Source organism: Pinus tabuliformis, chromosome 7, assembly GCF_031772625.1.
Source record: "Pinus tabuliformis cultivar Carrire ecotype Pingquan chromosome 7, CPIR1, whole genome shotgun sequence".
Taxonomy (NCBI): domain Eukaryota; kingdom Viridiplantae; phylum Streptophyta; class Pinopsida; order Pinales; family Pinaceae; genus Pinus; species Pinus tabuliformis.
Window position 1 is genome coordinate 1,684,515,368 of NC_142293.1, and position 25,234 is coordinate 1,684,540,601.

General features: G+C 31.3%; 2 protein-coding genes across 2 annotated transcripts; both read left to right on the plus strand.

Moving 5' to 3' along the window:
* Positions 1 to 1,676: 1,676 nt before the first annotated feature.
* Positions 1,677 to 6,629, plus strand: LOC149254969 (endoglucanase 16-like). The gene is made up of 9 exons (XM_089454896.1): positions 1,677 to 1,765; positions 3,131 to 3,144; positions 4,033 to 4,244; positions 4,425 to 4,685; positions 4,796 to 4,873; positions 4,998 to 5,150; positions 5,285 to 5,393; positions 5,473 to 5,636; positions 6,048 to 6,629. Exons 1-9 carry the CDS (start codon positions 1,677 to 1,679, stop codon positions 6,387 to 6,389), a joined length of 1,422 nt encoding a protein of 473 aa, XP_089311022.1. The 3' UTR covers positions 6,390 to 6,629.
* A 7,953-nt stretch (positions 6,630 to 14,582) lies between these two features.
* LOC149254970 (endoglucanase 8-like) lies at positions 14,583 to 17,870 on the plus strand. The gene is made up of 8 exons (XM_089454897.1): positions 14,583 to 14,801; positions 15,277 to 15,489; positions 15,596 to 15,796; positions 16,461 to 16,538; positions 16,661 to 16,813; positions 16,931 to 17,039; positions 17,164 to 17,327; positions 17,538 to 17,870. The coding sequence occupies exons 1-8, from the start codon at positions 14,583 to 14,585 to the stop codon at positions 17,868 to 17,870; spliced, it is 1,470 nt and encodes a 489-aa protein (XP_089311023.1).
* Positions 17,871 to 25,234: the final 7,364 nt, after the last annotated feature.

Consider the following 25,234-nt stretch of genomic DNA (forward strand, 5'->3'; position numbering starts at 1 on the left):
AAGGAGGGAGGCATCACTACCAAGACTGAGTTTATTGTACTCACTAATCAGTTATCATGTTAGGAGGGGGAGAGGCCTTGAACCCTAGCCCGAATTCTAACTGACACTTCACCTTCAGCCCTAAACACCTCATCAAGGAATATTAAATAAAATATTATCTAAAATTTATAAATATAGATAATTTTAAGTAATTTAATTTACTAAATAAAATGTAATATAAAATAAATTTAATTTAATATATATATATATATATATATATTTTTTTTTTTTTGAAGATAATGGCTATAATAGACACCTAGGTCTCAAATCTTTTTGAAAAGCTAGCCTCGGACCTAAACCAAAAAAGGATCCCCTTGGTTTTGAAAACTACGTGCAACTTCCTTTCATAAAGGGAACCACTGACAAGATCGCACACATTTTGTGTAAGAATAAGGTGCATGCTTCCTTTAAGCCCCTCAGTACTATTCGTAGCTCCCTTAAGTCAATCAAGGATCATGTTGACCCCAAAGATATGAAAGGTGTTTACTTAGTCCCTTGCTCATGTGGAACACCATATATTGGAGAAATAGGTTGTTCCATCAAGCAAAGGATCCAAGAGCATGCGGTAGATATTAGGCATAATAGATCCCGCTCGTCTGCCTTAGCTGAGCATGCGTCTAATACTAAACACCACATATGTATTGAAGATTCCTGTGTTTTAGCCAAAATTGATAATTCCATAATAGGAAGTTCAGGGAGCCTTTAGGAATTGAGAAGCACGATAAAAATCTGAATAGGGATGAAGGTTGGAAAATTAGGAGCAACTGATCCTGCTCTCTATTCCTAGTTTTTTTTTTGGAAATTGCCTAATTCTTTAGTCTCTTTTTTATTTAATTTTATTACTTATTCATTTAATTTTTATTATTATAATTTATTTTTATTTACAATTTTTTATTTATTTAATTTTTTTTTCAGTGATCTTGTTTTTAATAATTTGTATTGATCCTTCTTTTGACTTCCTTTATTTTCTCCATAATTTTAGCATTTCATCTTTGTATATATTTATTTATTTATTATTATTATTATTTTTTTCAATACATGAGGATTGTTTTGAACATTTGATTTCATTTGACTTTGACTTTTTAACGTATAAAAAAAATAAAAAAAATTGTTTTTTGATTTTTTTTTTTACTTTCTAATGGATGAATTTGTTTTCTCTGAAACATCTACACCTATATATCTTGTTAATGTTAGATCATATACTCCACTTTTGCTCTGACAATGAACCACACTAGACCCTAATGACCCTACCTTGTGCTTCTTGTAAGGTTTGAAAGAAATTGTGATTATGATGTCCTTGGAGGCAGCCGACAGTGTCACTATTTGGCATTTAGTTTATGTTTTTGAGAGGATTTTCTTCCTCTACGTGCTACCCATCTCAGGCCCATCTCAGGCAACCGACACTCACAAACTTCCTTTTAGTCCTTGAAATGAGCCAATATCTTGTCCTTCCAAATTGCAGATACCCCACGTAAAACATTCCACTGCTTTTTCACTTTATTCTTTGAGTCCAAATCAGTTCTATGCATCATTACACCAACGTGGAGAAGTAAATATATATACCCACCAATTTTGGTAGCTTTGTCTGCACGTTGTCCTTTATGTTTGTTGGGGTTTAGCAATCAGTTGCAGCAACAATGGGTTACAGGCTCACTGTTGGAAGGTTTGTCTGCATAATTCTTGCTACAGTGCTGTCAGCTGATCATCAATTTGCAATTTGTGTTGGGTGAGTTTGATTACAAAGATGCTCTGCATAAATCTATTCTGTTTCTGGAAGCTCAACGTTCAGGAAAACTGTCTAGTAGGAACAGGATCAGTTGGAGAGGAGATTCTGCTGTCACAGATGGACACATGCAAAATGTAGTAATATAATTACTCCTTTTGGTATTGTCATCTAAGTCTGAATGCTTTGCACAATGAGAAAATAATATTAATGGATGCTATAGTTCATATAAACTTGTCTAGAGACTACTCCCATGAAAATTTGCAGCCTTTTCAATTAAAAAACACGGGTTGCCTGCCTTAGATTTTTATATTTTGAGCTGGCCATGGTCAAGCTAAATCAGATTTGTTTCACTGGTGAAGTTAGTGGAGTGTTGCTGGTAAACTGGTTTCATTATCATTATGGTCTGCTCTACCCTAATGGCTAAAGCCATTTCTAGTTTATTTGTTTTACGTTTGGGGTATTTTGACTATGATTGCAAACTGATAAAAATAGGTATTGTCTGTACAAATATTTCATTATTTCTGTTCTGTCATTACTTATGCCGTGTAAAATGTATCTTGTGTTGCAATTATAATTATGATTAAAAGGTAGGAATTTCAAAATGAAATGCATTCTGTGTTTATTTATAATTATATTTAAAAATAAAAATTTCAAAATGAAATTAAAAAAATGAAATTGTTTGTGTGTTCAAAGAAATTAAAAAAACCCAAAGATTTGTTTATGGATCCATTATATAAATCATTTAAATTTAAATTTATTTCTAATCAATTAATGTGGCTCATTTAATTGTCTTGAAAAACTATATTAGTAAGTTTTAAAATAGTTCTAAATATTGACCATTTAAATAATTTATGTGATAAATTCCGAAAACAAATCTCTAAATGACTCTACTAAAAAAACCACCTTTCATATATATATATATTAAGATGCAGTTAATTTGGTAACCAAATTCCTATTCCATGCCGTTCTTTAAACCTATTGTCTAAATTTAGAGATTTACTTATAAGGATTTAGATTATCATTTCAAAACAGTAATTAGTTTTTTTGTTATCCGATTAAATTCCATCACTTTATTTAAACTTATTGTCTAGATTTACTAGTGGGGGTTTAGATTATCATTACAAAATAATAACTATATTTTTTTCCTTTCCCATGATGAGCACTTTGCCCACCAAATTTCACCCTTTTTATTATTTAAACTTCTCGATCTGAGTGATGAGTTTTACATTATCACTGAGATCTGGGCATTGCCAGCACAATTGAAATAGATATTGTCTGTGAAAATATTTCATTATTTCTGTTCTTTGAATGTACCATGTATCCCACGCTCAATTACAATTTCAATTGAGCTTATTGTCTGTGCAGGTATTTCAATGAATGTACCATGTATCCCACGCTCAATTACAATTTCAATTGAGCTTATTGTCTGTGCAGGTATTTCAACATTGTGTATTATCATTGAGATCTGGGCATTGGCAGCACATTTGAAATAGATATTATCTGTGAAAATATTTCATTATTTCTGTTCTTTGAATGTACAATGTATCCCACGCTCATTTACAATTTCAATTGAGCTTATTGTCTGTGCAGGTATTTCAACATTGTGTATTAAAGATATTGTTGTATCCTTATTAATTCCAATCGCTCTACTTTCAATTGCTCTACTTTCAGATCAATACGTGTTTTAGATTCTATGGCTACTCAGCAATTTTCATTTTTCCATGATTACAAACTATTGTCCCAAGCCAGGTAAAAATCTAAAAGATTTGTAAGTTAAAAAGAAAACTGGCTAATGAATTTTGATGGAATGATAAAACGTAATAATGATATTTTTCACCAAGTTTGTTAAGTTTTTAAAGTAAGGTGGTGATATTCTTCATAAAAATTTGAACGGTCAAATCCATGTCTTGGTTGGCAAATCCTCTCGATTATTGATGCAATGGTAAATTAAATACCGACCCAACAATGAATTCTAAATTAAATTAAGTTTGCTACGCTTTAAAGGATCCCATTAACACTCTCCAAATAATTTTGTGAATATAATATTTAGTCCAGATCCTACCAATTCCTGATAAGTTGGTACATTAGATAACTATCCACAACTTAATTTGAATTAAGGACTCTTCCTTGAAAGTGACAGGTTTGCTAGGGTACCATCAACATTCTCCATGCAAATAATTTGTGCATCCAATATGTAGTCCAGATCCTCAACAAGTCTGGAAAGATACAATGATGTTTCGCATGGTTTTTACTGTGTTTTTGTGTAGGTGGATTTGGTGGGAGGTTACTACGATGCTGGGATAATGTGAAGTATGGACTTCCCATGGCATTCACAGTTACCATGTTGGCATGGGGAGCCCTTCACTATGAAGTTGAACTTGCAGCAGCTAGAGAATTGGAGAACGTTAAGAATGCCATTAGGTGGGGTACTGATTATTTCATCAAAGCAAGTGCCACTAAAAACCAGCTATGGGTTCAGGTAAAAACCAGCTATGGGTTCAGGTAAACTAATTATTATAGCATTTAAATCACACTAAGGCTCACACTAACTAGCATTTATAGTTTTTTTATGATTTTGATTTTTAGGGCAAACTTTAACTAATGAGAATACTATAATTAGATTTACATAGAACATGTGTTTAACTGTTTTTTTTTTCAGGTGGGAGATCCTATTGCAGACCATAGCTGTTGGCAGAACCCAGAGAGAATGGACACTCCAAGGACTTTGTACAAAATAGATAATAGCTGTTGGCAGAACCCAGAGAGAATGGACACTCCAAGGACTTTGTACAAAATAGATAAATCCACTCCAGGGACAGAAATTGCAGCAGAGACTGCTGCAGCATTGGCTGCTTCCTCCATTGTCTTTCTAACAGCTGACAATCCTTATTCCCATCGCCTCCTCAAAAGAGCTAGATTGGTATAAGATTAATCTCTTCCAAATTGAAAGTTAAATTAATCTAAAAATGCAATATCCCCTTCAATTTTTTATAACATTCACATAATTGAATATGTAATGTATTATTGCAGATCTTTCGTTTTGCTGACCAGTACCGTGGAACATATGATGGAGAATGCCCTTTCTATTGCTCTGTCTCAGGCTATGATGTATACTTTCCCCATAATGACACATATTTTCAAATTAAATACACATTACTAACACACCATTATTTAAAAGTACATAATGAGTAACTTCATGATGCCTTATTCTTCTTCCTCGGTCAATATGCAGGACGAGCTTGCATGGGCAGCATCATGGCTGTATAGGGCAACTGGATTGTCAAAATATACCAAATACATACTTCAGCAGAATTTTTCTACTTCCACTGAATCTGACTTCAGCTGGGATCTCAAATCTCCAGGTGTTCAAGTCCTCATGTCTCGTGTAAGTTGATATCTACATAAATCATATTAATTACCAAATGTTTAATCTAGTCAATTGAGATAAAAGTTTGAAATCTTGTCACTTGACCTTCAACTTACCCACATTATCATAAAACTAATAATAAAACATGGCAGCTATATTTCTCTGGAGAATCCAACTTGGAAGTTTACAGAAAGAAAGCAGAAGCATTTCTCTGCTCAGTTCTTCCAGAAAGTCCTCATTTCAAACTTTCCACAACACCAGGTAATTGAAAATTTCCCCTTATGCTATGGGTTTCAAAGTTAAGCTCCTTAACAATGTTTAATCTGTTGCATTTGGACAGGAGGATTGTTATATGTCAGAGATGGTGCAAATACGCAATATGCTACAAGCATATCATTCCTTGTATCAGTATACAGTGATTTGTTATCAAAATACAAGCAATCCCTGCAATGTGGCGATCAAATCTATGAACCAAGCAACCTGATTGCATTTGCCAAAAAACAAGTACATATACATATTGGATTTTTCCTTTTGCAAAATATTTAATAAAGGACCATAACAACTTATCATACTAGTGTATCTATTTCCACATTTTCAGAATTTAAGAAATTCAAAGTTAGTTAGATATCTGTTTTCTGGATCCATCACATTACATATATACATTTGTGATGGATCTTGAAGACAATATCTAAATAATTTTATTCACAAAAGTCTCTATTGAGAAATTCAAAATTAAAATCTCCATTGAGAGATTCAAAATTATAATTTAATTAGTTTTCATATCTACATAGGTTAAAAAAACCAACAAAGTATTTTCTTACGCATCTGCATCTGATCTGAGACCACCTTGGTTATCTGGATGCAATAATGATTTAGCTATCGACTACATTGCGTTTAATATTGTAAAATTTACAGGTTGATTACATATTGGGTAAAAATCCTGTGGGCATGTCTTTCATGGTGGGTTTCGGTGACAAATATCCACAGCAAGCTCATCACAGAGGGTCTTCAATAGTTTCAATATACGTGGAGTCGACAACGATATCATGTACCGAAGGTTTCATGGTGTGGTTCCACAGACCAGCACCGAACCCAAATGAATTAACAGGTGCAGTTGTAGGAGGGCCTGATCGCCATGAAAGGTTTGAGGATTGCAGGGCCGATCCGAGCAAGCTTGAGCCCACAACGTATATCAATGCCCCTCTCGTGGGAGTCCTGGCTAAGCTCCACAGTATCAGCATGAAATCACCAATTTAAATTTGAAAGGTTATGCTATTAATTCATTCTTTGTTCTAAGTTTGCTTCCCGTTGTGGCTAGGTTAATTAGCCAATGGAAGAAAGTATATGAACTTTGTTTATTCTGGGCTCTAGGATTATTTTTTGGGTCATTTCAGCTTGTTGGATCCCATGGCCAGATTGAAGGCTTGTCACTGCTACTTCCATCCTGGATCCTGTATGCAGAGCAGGCTTTGTAAATCGATTTTTCCTTTTAAATAAAGTAAAATTGTATCACTTGTAAATAGAGAGACTTTACGTCTTGGATCCTGTACGAATAGGGTTTAATATGGCTGGTCAATTCTCTCCTCCTTTGCTTTATTGATTATAAATTTGTATTACTTGAAAAAAAAAAAGAGTATATGGGGTCTCGAAGCTATTACATGAAACATTCATTTTCTGCGTTGGTTAATCGAGACTTAACCTTATTGTTATTGAATAATATATATATATATATTATATATATATATAAATAAATAAATATTATTAGTTTTTGTTAAAAAAAAAAAAAAAAAAATTGAAACATGCACTTTTAGACAAAGTTCAATAACAACGCCAATACTCTTATACTTACACCAACACTCTTATTTTTACTATTAGTATGTGTTTTGCACTAATATACTTGTTTAGGGGTTTTATTTAAATTAAGTTTTGTAAAAGTTAATATAAAATTAAGTTATTTCATAACTTTATTATAAAGTGTATTTTATTCACTATGCAATATTTTTAATATTGTTTTTAAGTTATTTTTTTACTTACAATTTTCATTTATAAAACAACTTTATTGTAAGAGCGATTTTTTATTTGTATAATTAAACTTATATGCAAAGTTAAATGAGGAAATATATATATATTTTTTCATAACATTAAGGAAAATTTTAAGGATGAGAATTTATTTTAAAGTTTAAAAATTTTGGCAAATCTTACTATTTCATAATATGCAAAGTGTAAAACATTTTGCAATTTGTTTGTAAAAGAATTAAAGTCTTTAAAATTTTGGTAATTTTTAAGGTAAAATAATTTTATACTTTAAATTTTGGATGAATCATTTTTAGAAAAATTAGAAATTGGTGAATCTCTTTTTAGGAAAAAAAACATCGTCAGCCTTTAAAATTTTTCTCTACAATATCCATCATCATGTGGATAAAATTTAAGGTGCCATGTGGTTCTTTGTTACAAATTAATGTCTTTTTTCAAAAAGTGGCATAACTTTCAGATTTGAAGTCTATCTTTCATGTTGTTATTTTTTAAATAGACTATTTTTTGAGAGAGCTTTCTATTTAGATAATCAGTTTCAACATTTGAATATATATATATATATATATATATATATATATATATATATATAGAGAGAGAGAGAGAGAGAGAGAGAGAGAGAGAGAGTTGCTCCAACTCAACTTTTCCTTACCAATTTCAACTATTTATGGAAATCTCACATGGAGGTTGTACTAAGAAGTAAGGAATTATATCAAATTACGTTGGGAAAAGAAAAATTTCCCACTAATATTGATAAGAGAGCCAAATGGGAGGAACGATGAATCATGTGGATTGGTGAAAATGTCCATTTATCCTGATTTGTGGTTTCATATTCAAGAAACTGATTACTCAGATGAAAGTTTTTGTTTGTTTGTTTTATAATGTGGTTCATGGACTTTGGATATCAGTGACCCCTATTTCCATGCAATATTTTCACTAGGCATTGCTTCCTACTTGCTCAACCACAAAGCATGACCTCAGGGGTGTTGAGAGAATTGAACCCGTGACATCTCAATAGCAAAGGTGCTTTAACGTCGGGGACTTGATCAATTGAGCTAACCTTCAGGGTTGACTTTGAAGAAGTATTAAAAAAGTTGAAAAATATATTTTGTGAACCTAATGTGAAGTTAGATCTCATCAACTTGAAAATAAAATCATGACATTAAGTCCTAATGATTTACCTTGAATTGAAAATTATATATATATATAAGTTCAAAACTTTTAGAAATTTAAATAAAGACTATCAAATTGATCTATATGATGAGAACTACATATATATTATGCTTTCCAAGCTTGGTTCTACATATATTTTCTATCTACATGTTATCCACTAAAGAAGCTCTAGGGTTTCATATTAAAAACCTTCTCTTGAATCTTTTTGTCATTCTATGGTTAGATAGTAATACAAGATCTTACATATTGGAGTGATTAGCACTATAGGTACATCTAACAAGGCCATGGTGGCGTAATAGAAATATAAAACCAAGCATCCAGAGAAGCAACATCCTTGTGAAAACAAGCAAAACAAGGGCCCCAAACCCTTTGAAACATCTTCTACTGCCAATGGTCACAAAGGACCAAAATGAAAAGAGTAAGAAGATTGATAGACATTGCAATGATTGTGGGAAAAATGGTCAATTTGGAGTTAAAATGTTCTAAAGTGATCGAGACCTTGGAAGCAATAAAGAAGCACAACCTACATCTCGATTTTTCTTCTAACACTTCCTCTCATGGACATGTACTTTATGCTTTTGGTTTCTCCTTAAAGCAATCTATAATTCTTCTTCTGATGAGTGGCTTATTGATTGTAGAGCATCTTATCATATGGCTAAGAATAAAGCCTTTTTTCAACTCTTAATGATTAAAACACAAAATAAATACTTATTTGTGATGATAGACCTATTAATTTTATAGGATTTGGAACAATTCAAGTAGATAATTATCATTTGAATGATTTATTATGTGTTTCAAGTCATTCTTGCAAACTTATATTAATATCATATCACTCATTAAGGTGAAGATGAAAAAACAAAGTTTTCACCTCACCAATTTTTAATTGAGGATTTAAAAGATCCTAAGCACATCCTTTCCATTGGAATAGTTTGATATTACCAGGTTGTACAAGTTTGGCAACTTTGGGTCATCCGATTTTCCCTCAGTTTTTATTTCTCATAGTGATAACTTGAGTAAACTTTGGCATAAGTGATTTAGTTATCTAAACTATCACTTATTGCAGAAACCTTGTAATCAAGATATGGTGATTGGTCTTCTTCTTGTTTCTTGTTGAGATGTCATTTATACTAGTCGTGTTGGAAAAAATCAGTATGATAGTTTTGACAACTATGTCTCTTGACACACTACAACCCTGTTGTAGCTTGTCCATAGTGTTTTTGAGGTCCACTTTCTTCTACTTCTTTCTTAAGGTTCAATTACTTCTTAACTTTCATTAATGACTTATCTAAACAAACATGGGTTTATTTCTTAAAACATAAAATATATGTTTTTTACTTGTTCTTGGCCTAAAAGGCCCTTGTAGAAAAACAATATAGAAATCAACTGCAAAGGTTAAGAACAAATAATTCAGGTGAATATGTCAACAATAAATTCACAAATTATTTCACTTCCACAAAGGATACACAAAATATAACACCAAAAGAAGCATGGATTAAAATTAAGCTAGATGTAAGCCACTTTGTGTCTTTGGTAGTCACCAGAATGCGCTCACACTCCTAATTAAAAAATGAAATATTTACAACCTAAAAGAGGGAATTGTATTTTTGTTGGATATTCTAAAGATGTAAAAGGTTATAGACTTATTCAACCTCAATTCAATGAAATAATCATTAGAATATATGTTAAATTTGATGAAAATCTCTTAGTCTAGAAGTTTGATTTAGTGGTTGTGTCTTAATAAGGGGGGACCCTTTTATTGGTTTGTTTCACCAATTCAAATTGGTTTGGAAACCCTAATGATCATAATTCTAATATGGGTTATGTTTTCAATCTTGGTTCCAGACATATCACTTAGGATTGTAAAAGGCACAAGAATATCACTCATTTTTCAAAAAATTAGAGTTTTAAGCAATAATTAATGCAATTCAAGAAGTATCTTGGCTTTGACAGATATTTTCATAGTTTTCTAACAACATCATCAAACCACCCTTTAGTGTGACAATCACAATGCCATCAAGATAGCCAAAGATCTAGTTCAACGTTAGCATAGGAAACACATTGAGCTACAAATGCACTTCATCAGAAAGATCATTCATGATCAAGTTACCTTGAAGTGCTCTTTTTCCTTACAGATGATCTAGTTGCATATATTTTAATGAATTCTTTTATAGAAGCAGAGTTTTTTAAAATTCAATCTATGTTAGGAGTTCAAGAATTTGTGATTAAGGGGAGATGAGTTGTAGTGTTTCCTTCATTCCCATATTAATCATCTTTTTAAATCCTTAAATCATATTTCAAGTTTCTCTTAAGGGTGATGTTAGGATATTTAGACACTTGAGAATCAATTAAGTTCAACTTGTTTTAATATGTCTATTAGGTAACAATGAGTTTCATTGTGTGTTTCTTTAGTATGCATTAGTTGCATTGTAATCCAATGGTCACAATATGTTCTAGACATAAAGTGATATGAAAAATCATATTCTCCTTGATAATAATGATATTGATCCATGACTTAAAACCTGATTGATCCATGATAGGTATTTAAAGAGCATAGAAAGTCATGGTTGATGAGCATTTTGTAGAACTCTCTTAAGCAATGTTTTTTATTTTGCATTAATAAACTTACTTCAACTAGCCACATTGGCTAGGGACATGGATTGTTCCCCTCTTTGAGGGTTTTAACCATGTACAAATATTGACATTATGATATTTGATCTATTTGTAAGAGTGGTTACTTATGTTGTTCATCATGTATGGAATACCCTGTTTTCTTATAATATTTTTTCATTACAACGGATAATCCTCTCGTAATGGCTCATCTTTCCATTGGTTCCCTAAGGTTTATTGTTATACCCTGGTTCATTCTTGGTATATCATGATTTGAATGATATGAAACTACTGTGAAAATGAAAGATGTAATTCATTCTATTTCTAATATAACCTATCTATGTTTCCTCTCTAGTAGAATACATTTAAATGAACCAATTTAAAACAACAAAAGGGAGGCACTAATCATGGAAATATTCGACTAATTATGATTGGTACCAAATATAAGATCATTTCAAAGAGGATAAGGAGATGTTTGATGGTAAACTTGCTTATTTTCCACAGATGGAAAAATTTGGCGATGTGCCGAATTTACTACCTTATGTGAAACACGATCCATCCACAATGTATTTTAGAGAACATTGTGCTAATTTTAATCACGGTCAACCACATTGTTATTTGTAATTAAAATTAACCTCTTGTTTTTCTACTCAACAATATCATTTCCTCAAGATTAATAGTTGTGCAAATAGCTTAAAAAAATCACTTTCTCCAAAGACAACTTAGTTAAATCCATAAATGAAAAATATGACATGTTATCAAATACGAACATGAACATGACATGTGATAATGTGTTGTTCCAAGAATTGGGTCATTGTTTCACCATTCACATGTGTCAATGGAATAACCTTTATCCATCTAATAAAGTATTCTGTAATCATGATTGTGTACTTGCATTGCTTCAAATAGTGGGCATTTATCTCACCTATGACATTAAATCCACATTTCTTGAAAGGATACACATTAGCAATATCTTACAAGGGATTTATTTCCTTCTTTTCTTTATCTATGCATGTTTTTATATCTAATATTATCTGAATTGCGCATGCCCATGTTTGAAAAATGTGGGACAATAATGTCCAACCTTAAGAGTTTATGAGAAATGTTATCTTTAGAGAAGTGACAACTAGTTGGAATACCATGCAAATAATTCTACACTTTCTTAGCATTATGTTTCTCACGACATCTCAATAACACATCAACATAGCTTTCCTTAGAAATAATACCATTGAAAATTTTATATTGAGTGCATTTAAGTCCTAATGATATTCTTCTTTTCACATATTAATGTGCTTATTTAATGTACACATGATGTTGTCCGTCAACTACTACTTTACATAGGCCTTTTCCAATAACAATGATAGAATGCTTAACATAAATATCTTACAATTGAATGACAGTCATCCAATTTTCTTGCCTTTCACCAATTTCCTTTTGTATAAACAGAGATCTACAACAACAAGAGGAAAGATTACTTTTTTTGGGATTTTCAAGATGCAAGGTTTGAATTAATTAATTTCTTTGACCATGGTGAAAATTTGTTTCTCAAGTCTTGGATAATTTAGTTCAAAATCCTAAGACCCATACTCATAAACTATACAGAAAACTCACTCCCTCATATTTTTGAGTGAGGATAACAACAAGGGAGTGATATAATGCAAATATATATAGGTAGAATTCCTTAATGATGTTTAGATTGGAAAAGGATGGGAAGGAAACATTGACTAATTTGACTTTATTAAATTCCCTTCTCTCGACCTTTGTCCACTAATGATCTTTTACATGAGATTCATGATTTTAAAGGAATCTAAGCCAAATAATTTATGAAATTAATCTTCCAAAATAATGATTGAAACAATGTCTTCTTATGAGGTGGGGCATCTATGTGATAGCTTTGATTCTTTCCAAATTCATTAGTATTGAATTTTTCAATATGATATGGTCAAGTAACTTTCTTTATACCACAATGAATATTATTTTCTTTGGATTTAAATAGATTTCATGCTTCCTGCACCTGTCAAATATTTTATTTTAAGTATCATAGTTGGTTGGAGTTATTTTTTGAAAAGATCATGATATTGTCTATGTAGACAACCACTCTTTAGTTAACAAGGCACACAAAATCCATATCCGTCATGTATTGAATAATATTGATGACATTCAACAATCTTGGGATTCTTTTGAAAGCATATGTATTCATTTAGTCTTGAAAATGGTTTCCAATTGATCCTCGTCCAAGATAAGGACATGAGTGTTCATTAAAAATTCATGAGAGAAAGATAGCATTTTAGAACTTGTGAACATATATAAAGTTTGTTCCATGGGTGTGACAAGATAGTTATTCTTCTCAAATTTTAAATTAATATTTGGAAATCCATTTACAAACTCGTCTCATCACTCTTCTTCCATATGACAACAACAATTGTAATCCAATTACTTGTCTAATAAATGATTCAATGATAGTGGATGCATTTTTTATAGCTTCTACCAAATAGGCTTAGTGGCAAGCTTAAGAGGCATCATATCTTTTATAATTTTGGTACATAATAGTGTATTTTGTAACCATCTTTTATATTCTTTTAGAGTATTTTTTAACCATGATTGTGTACTTGCATTTCTTTAAATAGTGAGCATTTATCTCACCTATGACATTAAAGCTCCATTTCTTGAAAGGATACTCATTATCAATAGCTTACAAGGGATTTATTTCCTTCTTTTTTCTATCTATGCATGTTTCCATATCTATTAGTACTGATTTGTTCATGCCCATGTTTGAAAAATGTGGGACAATAATGTTCAACCATTAAGAATTTATGAGCAATGGTATCTATAGAGAAGTGATAACTAGTTGGACTATCATGAAAATCATTCCACACTTTCTTTCCCTTGTATTTCTGAGGACATCTCAATAACATATCAACATAGCTTTCCCTAGAAATAATACCATTGAAAATTTTATATTGAGTACATTTAAGTCCTAATGATATTTTTATTTTCACGTCTTAATGTGCTTCTTCAATGTCCACATGATTTTGTCTGTTAGCTACTACTTTACATAGGCCTTTGAACCAATCCATCATTAAATTTGTTATTTTTTTTAATTTACAAAATAATAACTTTAATTACTTTACATCTAAATTTGTTCTTTAATTTTTACCGGTATTTTGTATATTAATAGTAACGCTGATCATGCCGGCTTTATTGGCAACAGTTAGTTCATATTCAGTTTGTGTCGAAAAACTACAGCCAGTTCATATTCAGTTTGTGTAGAAAAACTAACTTCGTTATCTTCCTTGTGTTTTTTGAAAATTTAACATTTGCTCGTTAAAAGTACTGCGAGGAAATGGTGACGAGGCGACCTTATACAGTGACTTATCATTTAGTTAATGTTTTCATGGAATTTTCCTCCTTTCATATCCAACAGACTTCTCTAGCCTTCAAAATAAGCCCCACATCAACCATGCATGCAAAACATGTACAAGACTTCTTTGTCCTGCAAAACCTGTACAAGCCCCATGTGCATGCAAACGAAAGATCGATTTCCCTTCGTCATTACACGTTGGATGCGTGAGACACAAATATATATACGCATCAACGATTTTTATTTCTGTAGCCATTTGTTGATCAATTGCAGCAGAAATGAGTTTCAGGCTTATCGTTGAAAGGTTTGTGTGTATAATTCTTGCTACTGTGCTGTCTGCTCATCATCAGTTTGTGTTGGGTGAGTTTGACTACAAAGATGCTCTGCATAAATCTATTCTGTTTCTGGAGGCTCAACGTTCAGGAAAACTGTCCAGCAGTAGCAACAGGATAAGCTGGAGAGGAGATTCTGGTCTAACAGACGGACAAATCCAAAATGTAATAACAATATTTTCTCATTTTGGTATTGCCATCTGTTCCGGATTGTTTTAGAAACGTTGTTTCCTGAATGTTTTAGAAGTGTTGTTAATCATACCCAAAACGGCAAAATAACGACGCTGATCTTATCAATGCGAAAATAACGAGGGTATCTATTTTGGCGAAAACGATTGATACTCCACCCACAACTTATTTAGATCAAACAATTGATCTCTCGGAATTGATTTCTCAGCACTATCAGATTTCAGGATATTATGAGAATATACAATTAAGTTATTAACATAAAGATCCCCCGCAACCCACCTACAATGTGAATTCTTACTCCAGTATTATGAGTTATGAGTTTGCAACAGCTTGATTTCTATCAACATTCTCTGTCCATATAAATTAGGAATTGATTATTTGGTCCAGATCTTCAAGAAGTCTGGAAAGATACAATGATGTTCAACATGGCTTTTACTGTGTATTTATGTAGGTGGATTTGGTGGGCGGTTACTACGACGCTGGGGATAATGTGAAGTATGGGTTTCCGATGGCTTTCACCGTTACCATGCTGGCATGGGGAGCCCTTCAGTACAGAGATGAACTTGCAGCAGCGGGAGAGTTGGAGAACGTTAGGGATGCCATTAAGTGGGGAACTGATTATTTCATCAAAGCAAGCGCCACCGAAAACCAGCTGTGGGTTCAGGTGAATTAATTGCCATCCCAACTAAATTTACTCATGGATCACAACAAAATTTACTAAGGATCACAACAAATGGCAATTATGAATTTAGTTATGGTTTTGTTTTTAGGTGGGAGATCCAACTGCAGACCATAACTGTTGGGAGAACCCAGAGAGGATGGACACTCCAAGGACTTTGTACAGAATAGATACATCCACTCACGGGACAGAAATTGCAGCAGAGACTGCTGCAGCATTGGCCGCTTCCTCCGTCGTCTTTGCAGCCATTGACAAACCTTATTCCATTCTCCTACTCCAAAGAGCTACTTTGGTATAAGATTATGCGTATTCTAAAATCACTTATACTGTTTTATTGGTTTAAAACAGCGATTGCAGATTTGAGAGATATTGAGATATTTTAGAATCCTATTAATGGTTTAATTTCTTTTCACTATTATATTCTATTCTTAGAATTTACAATCTAGATAACTTTAGTAATTAAAACAAACATATGATAGGAAACCATTTCTTTTCACTGTTCTGTTCTATTCTATTCTTAGAATTTACAATCTAGATAACTTTAGTAATTAAAACATATGATAGGTCATATTTGTTTGTGGATGAATGGTTTTTTTAACTTTTATTTTAAATTTAATTTAATGTCTCTATTTTTGGAATATTTTGGGATCAGACAAACATGGGTGAAATTACTTATTTGAGGTTGCCTACGTTTCTTATGATTCCAAAATATTCCAAAAATCTTTTAAAAATGCCCATTTTTAACATGTCTATAAAATTCATGTCTTAGATTCAAAATTGAAAATTAATTTAATGAATTGTCTTCTCCAACATTTTAAAATACTCATATAATTGAATATTAATTTAGTACAGCTCTTTCGTTCATGTGTTAGATTCAAAATTGAAAATTAATTTAATGAATTTTCTTCTCCAACTTTTTATGATACTCATGTAATTGAATATGTCATTTAGTACAGCTCTTTCGTTTTGCTGACCAGTACCGCGGAACATATCATGGAGAATGCCCTTTCTATTGCTCTGTCTCAGGCTATGATGTATCTTTCCTTAACATTATAAATTTTACTTCCTTTTTCACTTCACACTATTATTTATTTAAACTACAGAGTAAGTAACTTCTTGAAGTCTTCTTATTATTCCTCTACTAACTAACATACAGGACGAGCTTGCATGGGCAGCGGTGTGGCTATATAGAGCAACTGGATTGCCATATTATACCAAATACATACTCCACCAGAATTTTTGTACTTCCAATGAGTATGAGTTCAATTGGGATCTCAAATGTGCAGGAGTTCAAATCCACCTGTCTAGTGTAAGTCCATATTCACATAAACATATGAATCACCAAATGTTCAATTGAGAAAAAGTTTAAGACTGGCCACTTGACCTTCAACTGACCACATCTTCATAAAATTAATAAACCTGGCAGCTATATTTCTCCGGAGAAACCAACCTGGAAGTTTTCAGAGGCCAAGCAGAAGTGTTCCTCTGCTCAGTTCTTCCACAAAGTCCTCAATTCAAAAATTCCATCACACCAGGTAAATGAAAGTTTCTCCCTGTCATGCTCCGAGTTTCAAAATTAAGCTCATTAACAGTGTTTGTATTTGTTGAGTTTCAAAATTAAGCTCATTAATAGTGTTTGTATCTGTTGCACTTGTACAGGAGGTTTGTTGTTTGTTAGAGATGGTGCAAATACACAATATGCTACAGGCACATCATTCCTTATATCAGTTTACAGTGACTTACTGTCACGATATAAGCAATACCTGCAATGTGGCGATCAAACATATGAACCAAGCATTCTTATTGCATTTGCCAAACAACAAGTACATATACATATTATAATTTTTTAAGTGTTGCAAAATATTTAATTAATGAGGAGAAGAATTGAGCACACTTGTATATCCATTCCAGCTTTCTCAGAGTATAAGAGATTCAAAGTTAAATAAATTTGATTTTTTGTTTTTTCATATCATAATTTGAAAAAGCAAGCAAAGTAGTAGCTAACAAATCCACTTTGTATATGTAAATTGCAGGTGGATTACATTTTGGGAAAGAATCCTGCTGGTATGTCTTTCATGGTGGGTTTTGGTGACAAATATCCACAGCAAGCTCACCACAGAGGGTCCTCCATAGTTTCGATATACGAGGATTCCAGAAAGATATCATGTACCGAAGGTTTCACTTTGTGGTTCAACAGAGAAGCACCAAACCCAAATGAATTAACAGGTGCAGTTGTGGGAGGGCCTGATCGCTATGACGGGTTTGAGGATAGCAGGGCTGATTCCACCAAGCTTGAGCCCACGACATATATCAATGCTCCTCTCGTGGGAGTCCTGGCTAAGCTCCACAACAACATCATGGAATAATCGACATAACAGGGCCGATTCGTGCAAGCTTGAGCCCACAACTTATATCAATGATCCTCTTGTGGGAGTCCTGGCTAAGATCCACAGCATGAGCATGGAATCACGGACTTAAGTTCAAAAAGTTATGCTAGTAATATCTTTTACTAAGTCTGTATTCTATATGAAAATCTGAGTCGATGGAAATATATATGAATTTTGGTACTTCTGGGCTCCAGAATTGTTTTGTTTCATTTCATCTTGTTGAATCAGATTGAAGACTTGTTTTTACATCTTAGATCCCATATGCACATTGAAAATTCTTCTATTTTTAAATAGTAGTGATATTAGCATAGAAGAACATGGTGTATGAGAGTCTCGGAAGATCCTGTGCCATCGTGTTATATATGTGAGCATACAGGGAATGTGTGATCATAGGATTTTTGTTCCATGATGTTATATATGAGCATTTAGGAATGTGTAATCATAGGATTTATTTGTTTATTAATGTATAGATTGCTCATTAGATTGAAGACTTGTTTTTACATCTTAGATCCCATATGCAGATTGAAAATTCTTCTATTTTTAAATAGCAGTGATATTAGTTAGAAGAACATGGTGTATGAGAGTCTTAGAAGATCCTGTGCCATCGTGTTATATATGTGAGCATACAGGGAATGTGTGATCATAGGATTTTTGTTCCATGATGTTATATATGAGCATTTAGGAATGTGTAATCATAGGATTTATTTGTTTATTAATGTATAGATTGCTCTTGACTTGCACGAGCCGGAAATTTGCACTTGGTTATAATGTATATTTGTTTTAAATAATATGAATATATTATAATTTTTTTTAATGGTGTTTAACTTTAAAATACAAGTAGGGAGGATGGATAATTTGAATATAGGTTGGAAATTTATAGATATCCTACAACAAATATTGGAGTATATGAGCATTACGGAATATAGATTTTGATTTGTGTTTAGTTTACAAAATATGCAAGTGATATAAATGTTGTATAAAAGTATATGTATTGTGCCAAAGAAATAGATATTGTGATAAAGAAATATTCTTTGTTAAGATGGGAGAATAGAGATTTAGTACTGATATAGAAATTTCAAGAATAGGGTTCAAGTACAAAATATAAGTAGGGAGAGATGGACCACTCGAATATAGGTTGGGAATTCATAGATATCATATAACAAACATTAGACTATATCAGCATTATGAAATATAGACTTTGGTTTGTGTTTAGATTATGTTTTTTAAAGAATGTATATTGATATCACCACTGTGTATAAAATTATATGTATGTGATAAATAAATAGACATTCTTAAGATGGGGGAGCATATACTAATTACTTACACACAAGTCAAAACCAACGCTTTTACTTTGTAACTCCATCATGTAGACATTGCTAAAATGACATCCAGATAGAGAAACAACCAAGTGTTTCCAACCAACACATGTCTCGCTCCTAGTGTTAACGAACTTCCTAGTAGAGACGATAGAACTAAAGTAGACAACTCCTCTATATGGCCACACCCTCCTATAGATTTCCCTATGTTTTCTCTATGATATGATTTATTATTGATTTAATATAGTTTGTAAATGTTTTTATCTTTTATTTTGTTTTATTTGATTGTATATAATGAATTTTTACAATTTTGCATAGTTTCCAATTAATTTGATGACAATTATTTCCATTCGAAATTTATTTATTTTTCATATCATTTGATCTAATTTGTTTCCTATTATTTCATAAAAGTGCCAAAAAAATTATTGAAAAATTCTTGGTAACAAGATCCAAATCAAAGAGTTCAAAGCATTGATCATATGGGTGTTTTTAAAGATTTTGATTAAATGCAGATGCAAGTAATTGCTAATATAATTTTATGAGCTCTCAATTCCTTAAATCTAGATCTAGAGGAATTGTTGATAGATTATTTGTATTTGGATCTGGATAAGGTAAATTATGTCTAAAAAAAACTTTCATAACTTAGATCATATATATTAGGATTTGGATCAAACTTAATATATCATTATTTGAAATTTCCAAATCCTTGATACTGGATATCCAAATCCAAAGCTTTCTTTCACCTAATATTTCATAGATTTGAAATAACATGGTGGACAATGAAATGAATCTAACCAAATTTTGAGTGCATTTATGATGACATGTAATATGACATGCCATGTTGACATGTCATCCCATATGGCCAATGACTGATTTAATTTATTAAGCATACTAATGACTTGGTATGATGACATATACATTGACATGGTAGTTTTGACATAGGTGTTAAAAGTATTCACATTTCATGAATTCATTGTATCTGGATAAGTAATGATTTAATGGAATTTATTGTGGTGTTATGCATTCTAAATTTTATTTTCTATCTAACTATATGGAACTATGAATTTGTTTTGAATTTTTTCATATGTATTATTTGTATAAGGATCCCGATCATTTATTTTCTCACTTCATTCTTCCTAATTCCATAATATTCATTTCCACTTCAAGTACCTGGATCAAGAATTTTATATAAGTATTTGGATATTGACAATACATATATGGATTAAATTTTATAGGCCTTATAAAAGTCTTATGGATACCGAGGTATCCACTTTGTTTCTCACATTCAGATTGTTTTGTTTAGTCCATGTTACTTGTGAAGTTCTTCTCCATGTTAGATTAAACTACTCAGCTATTCGTGGGCTAACCAATGGATTATTAGAGATAATCATGTATGGAATCTACTAGACACTGGCATGCTTTTGCTGACGTGTCATCTACCATAGTATTGCTATCCATTACATATTTTCAGATCCCAAATTTTTGTATACTAGTCTAGTATATGATTGAGATTAAAAGAATACATTGTAGCCCATATTGCATAATATTGTGCAAATGAATTATGTTAGGTGAAGGATAACTTATAAACTCTTTGTAACCATTTCACCCAATGAATATGGGATTAATATTGGAATCTATTATTTGTTTATGATTACTTGCGTAAATATATAATTATTTAACTATTAACATACTAGCTATTACTTTTGTACATTTGGCAAATCTTTTCAAGACCGAAATAATCTGAATGATAAAGAAAATAGAAAGAATAAGAGAATAAAATAAATAATAGAAAAATAAGGAGAAAAAAACCTACTTGCATACAAATAAACACTATGACATATTCAAAATCTTGAATCAAATACAAATATCCTTATAACAAATTACAATGTGTTACTAACCATAAGAATTTGATAAATGGAGAATACAATAAATAATAGAAAAATAAGGAGAAAAAAACCTACTTGCATACAAATAAACACTATGACATATTCAAAATCTTGAATCAAATACAAATATCCTTATAACAAATTACAATGTGTTACTAACCATAAGAATTTTAAAAATGGAAAATTATATCGACATCATTGTTTGAAAGGAACAATCGTATGCTTTTATCAAACATTTTTCATAAGAAATATTAAAATTAGACTTCGAAAGTGGAATTTGTTGTAACAAAAAGAAGATAAAATTGAATGTACTTTATTAATTATGTCATTTAAGAGGAAGTTCTTTTCAGAAACAAAGAGAACGAAAATTTAGATTCCAAAGTTTGTATAATTTTATCAATTCTTAATAAATGTACTTTATTAAGTATCCCATTTAAGAGGATGTTCTTTTGAGAAACAAGGAGATCGAAAATTTAGATTCGAGAGGCTTGTATAATTTTATCAACTCTTACTGATAAATTTCTTAATGATAAATTGAAACGTCATATATCTTTGGAGAAGACTTCTATGGCAATGTGTTGTTATATATTTTGTATTTCTATCAAGGTTTAAGATTTCCATATTCTTATATTTCACAATAAATTTATTTTTCAATTAATATTTCATATTGGATACAAGAATATGTATGTGATTTTTTAAATAAAAATATGTTTTTTAAATATTAATATATTTTTTGTGCTCAATATTTTATTGATTTTATTAATTATTTAATTTAATTTTGTAATTAATTTTTTTTCTTGTGTTTTATCTCAATGCACATGTTTCCAGTTAGGATAGGTAATTAGACATAATATTTCTAACATATACAGATAGTTAAATTTTATAAATTATAATGTTATTTTTCTAATTTAATTGATATTAAATTTATTCCAACATTTTAGGTGGAAACTATACCAAATGAGAGCAAGTCCAATGGGGACTTGCCATTAAATGATTCTAGCTTGTTGTTGGGGGAATTTTTTTTCTAACAATTAACATGCTAATTTGAACCATAAGGATATTGTTTAAGATGATGTTATCATAAAATAATCAACTATAAATCTAAAGTTAAGATGAATTCACATATACATTTCAAAGTTATTGAATAAAGTTAAGATGAATTTGCATATACATTTCAAAGTTATTGAATAAAGTTAAGATGAATTTGCATATACATTTCAAAGTTATTGCATGTTATTCAAGCTACTTTTTATTGAGAGTAGAATTTTTAACACACACACACACACACACACACACATTTATATAACAAAAATACAAATATTATAGAAATATTCAAACAAATTAAGTGATTATGTATGATTGTATGTTATTAATACTAATGTAGATCCATCTTACATCTATTAATCACTAAGTGGAATAAAGGTCAATTGCAACACCAATTTATTTGTGACTAAAAGATTGAGATTTAGATGGATTTATGTGCGTTTATTTTCTTATGACTATTATGGATGATGAAAAAATCAAATTTTATGAACTTTATTTTTCAATTGAATTTATAAGGATTACAATACACTACACATCTATCTCTCCTATACCATGTTTAAAGTGCACCTTTTTACTCTTGCTAGGAAAATGAAATATGGAGTGCATAATCCTTTACTAATTGTGTTTTTGAATAATAATAATATATTATCATGGTTGTGGTGGAATGAATAGCCATATTATCAATGCCTTGGACATGAACATTAGTTTTTTTCCCTTGGAAAAATATGGAGTGCATAACCCTTTACTAATTGTGTTTTTGAATAATAGTAATATATTATCATGGTTGTGATGGAATGAATAGCCATATTATCAATGCCTTGGACATGAACATTAGTTTTTTTCCCTCGGAAAAATTTGGGCAGATCAACCCCGAAGGGAATCTTTTAAAGCCCGTCGACGAGACTAGCAGGGTCTAACCCCAAGGGTGTCGAGGAGAATTGCTCATGTGACCTCCCGATCGGGGAGGTACTTAAAAACAGGGACTCAAATATTTGAGCTAACTCTTGGGGCTTGGACATGAACATTAGTTGTTTTCAATTCTAGTAAATATAATTGATCTGTGGGAACAAATTTTGATCTCTTCTATGAATCATAGGAAACTACACTCAATCATTCCCAACAAAGAACAAATGCTATATCGAATTTATTACTTCACACAACCTTTACATCTAAACTTTATCTATAAAAACAAAATGTTTTAGAGGTAGAAATTTAGAAGGAAGCATTAGAAACTCCTATTGAGTCCATGTAGTTGTACCACCATCTTAGATCACAAATTCCACTTGCATTTATTCAAAGTAGAGTATCATCCCTTAAGACATCAAAATCCATTATATGTACTTAGAAATAAGTTTAGAATATGAATATAAAAAACCTCATGATGGTCATTTTTATAAGTCCTGTTGAATGTAGAAGACTCTTTCTGGCTTTGCCATGCCAATTAATTCATTTTAGATTCAACTGGATTTTTTGTGTAGCAAATATATCTTTATAGAAAAACATTTTGAGGGAAATTACACATGCATTTATTCTTTTCAAATTAGTTTTTGTATCATGAGTATGCTATTAATTTCAATTATGTGTGCCAATGTTTCTATATAAATAGTTTCATCTCGTAGACTTTAGTTAATTTATAGCTTCTATCTTCTCATGCCAACTTCTTTAATTCAATTTTAATTCAACTCGGCATACAATATTAGAGCTAAACAATTCCATTCAATTCATTATGCCTTCATCATCAAAGATTCAAAATAGATAGTGTTGATCCATAACATGCACTTGGGATAGATTCCCTTTGGACCCTTTGTGGGTGACTAATTAACCCCAAGATTGCATATTCATATTTAAAACTATGTATTTATAATATATTAAATTATATAATTCAATATTATTTTTATCAGTTTCAATCACAATTGGATATAAACATGTTTTACCCATTTTTTTGTGTTTCTTACATATCCAAGCTCGCAAATAGTTTAGTTGTTGTACTATATTAATGCAAAAATCTAATTAATATTGTATTTCTGTGTTATTCATTACTAAATTTAGTTAGCTCATTTTTATGATGTGTTTCTTATGATATGCTTTATTTTAATGAAACATAGAAACAAAAATTGATATTGTATATTAAAATGAGATATGTTTGAGTGCCAATGGAAAACAAAGTGGGCCTAATAATACCCACCTAGCATATAATTTAAACTAAAGAAAGCAGTAAGATATGATATGAGATTGGGTAAACCTAAAATTATGTTGGTATAACAAATACCCATAATCCAAGTTTTTGTTCTCCATTTCTTAGGTTAAGAAAGAGATGCTTCATGTAATATCATGTGTACATCATTTATACTCTATCAAAGGGAAGAAAATTAACTTGGGTGTTTAGTGACTTCCATTAAATTCACTCACCAAAAATAATCGTGTATAGTATGGAATTTGAACTTTGGTACTCACATATGATTATACCCTTGAAGGTTCCTGGAACTATTCACCCATGCTTGACCCACCTTATGATTATATGGTAGCTCTCAGATTATACATCACCTTCCAAGAGCTATTTTCGCCCTGGTATAGACATGGGACACCATTGGGATGTTTAACATTATGGTGAGTTCTTTGATTCCTTGTTACCCCATTGGTATCATACCCTTGGTTGCTAGTTTGCCTCATTTTTTTCCATTCGGTCATTTTTTTGGTGCATTTCCTAAGTTCACTAAACCATTTGAGGGCACAAACCCTTAATATGGGTCCATCGTTACTTAGGATGCCTTAAATAAGGTTCGTAGCTATTTAAATCTATTTGGAAGTTGTTATTTAGTGGTAAATTTTAGTCAAATATCCAATATTTATTGATTTCTTCCTATTGATCATACCATAAATTTCCTCTAAATGGTATCATGAATGTGAATTAGCAAGTCAGATAATAGAGGGGCATTTCGGGCCTAAATGATCTGCAATATCATTGTAACCAAATCGACAACGTGTAACCAAAATACATAACACACTACTTTTATAGGATTTTGACACTTATTGGAACATGAAAATGTTTCAGGTGAACTTCACAAGTTCACCTTGTTATTAAGTTAAAGGTTCTAAT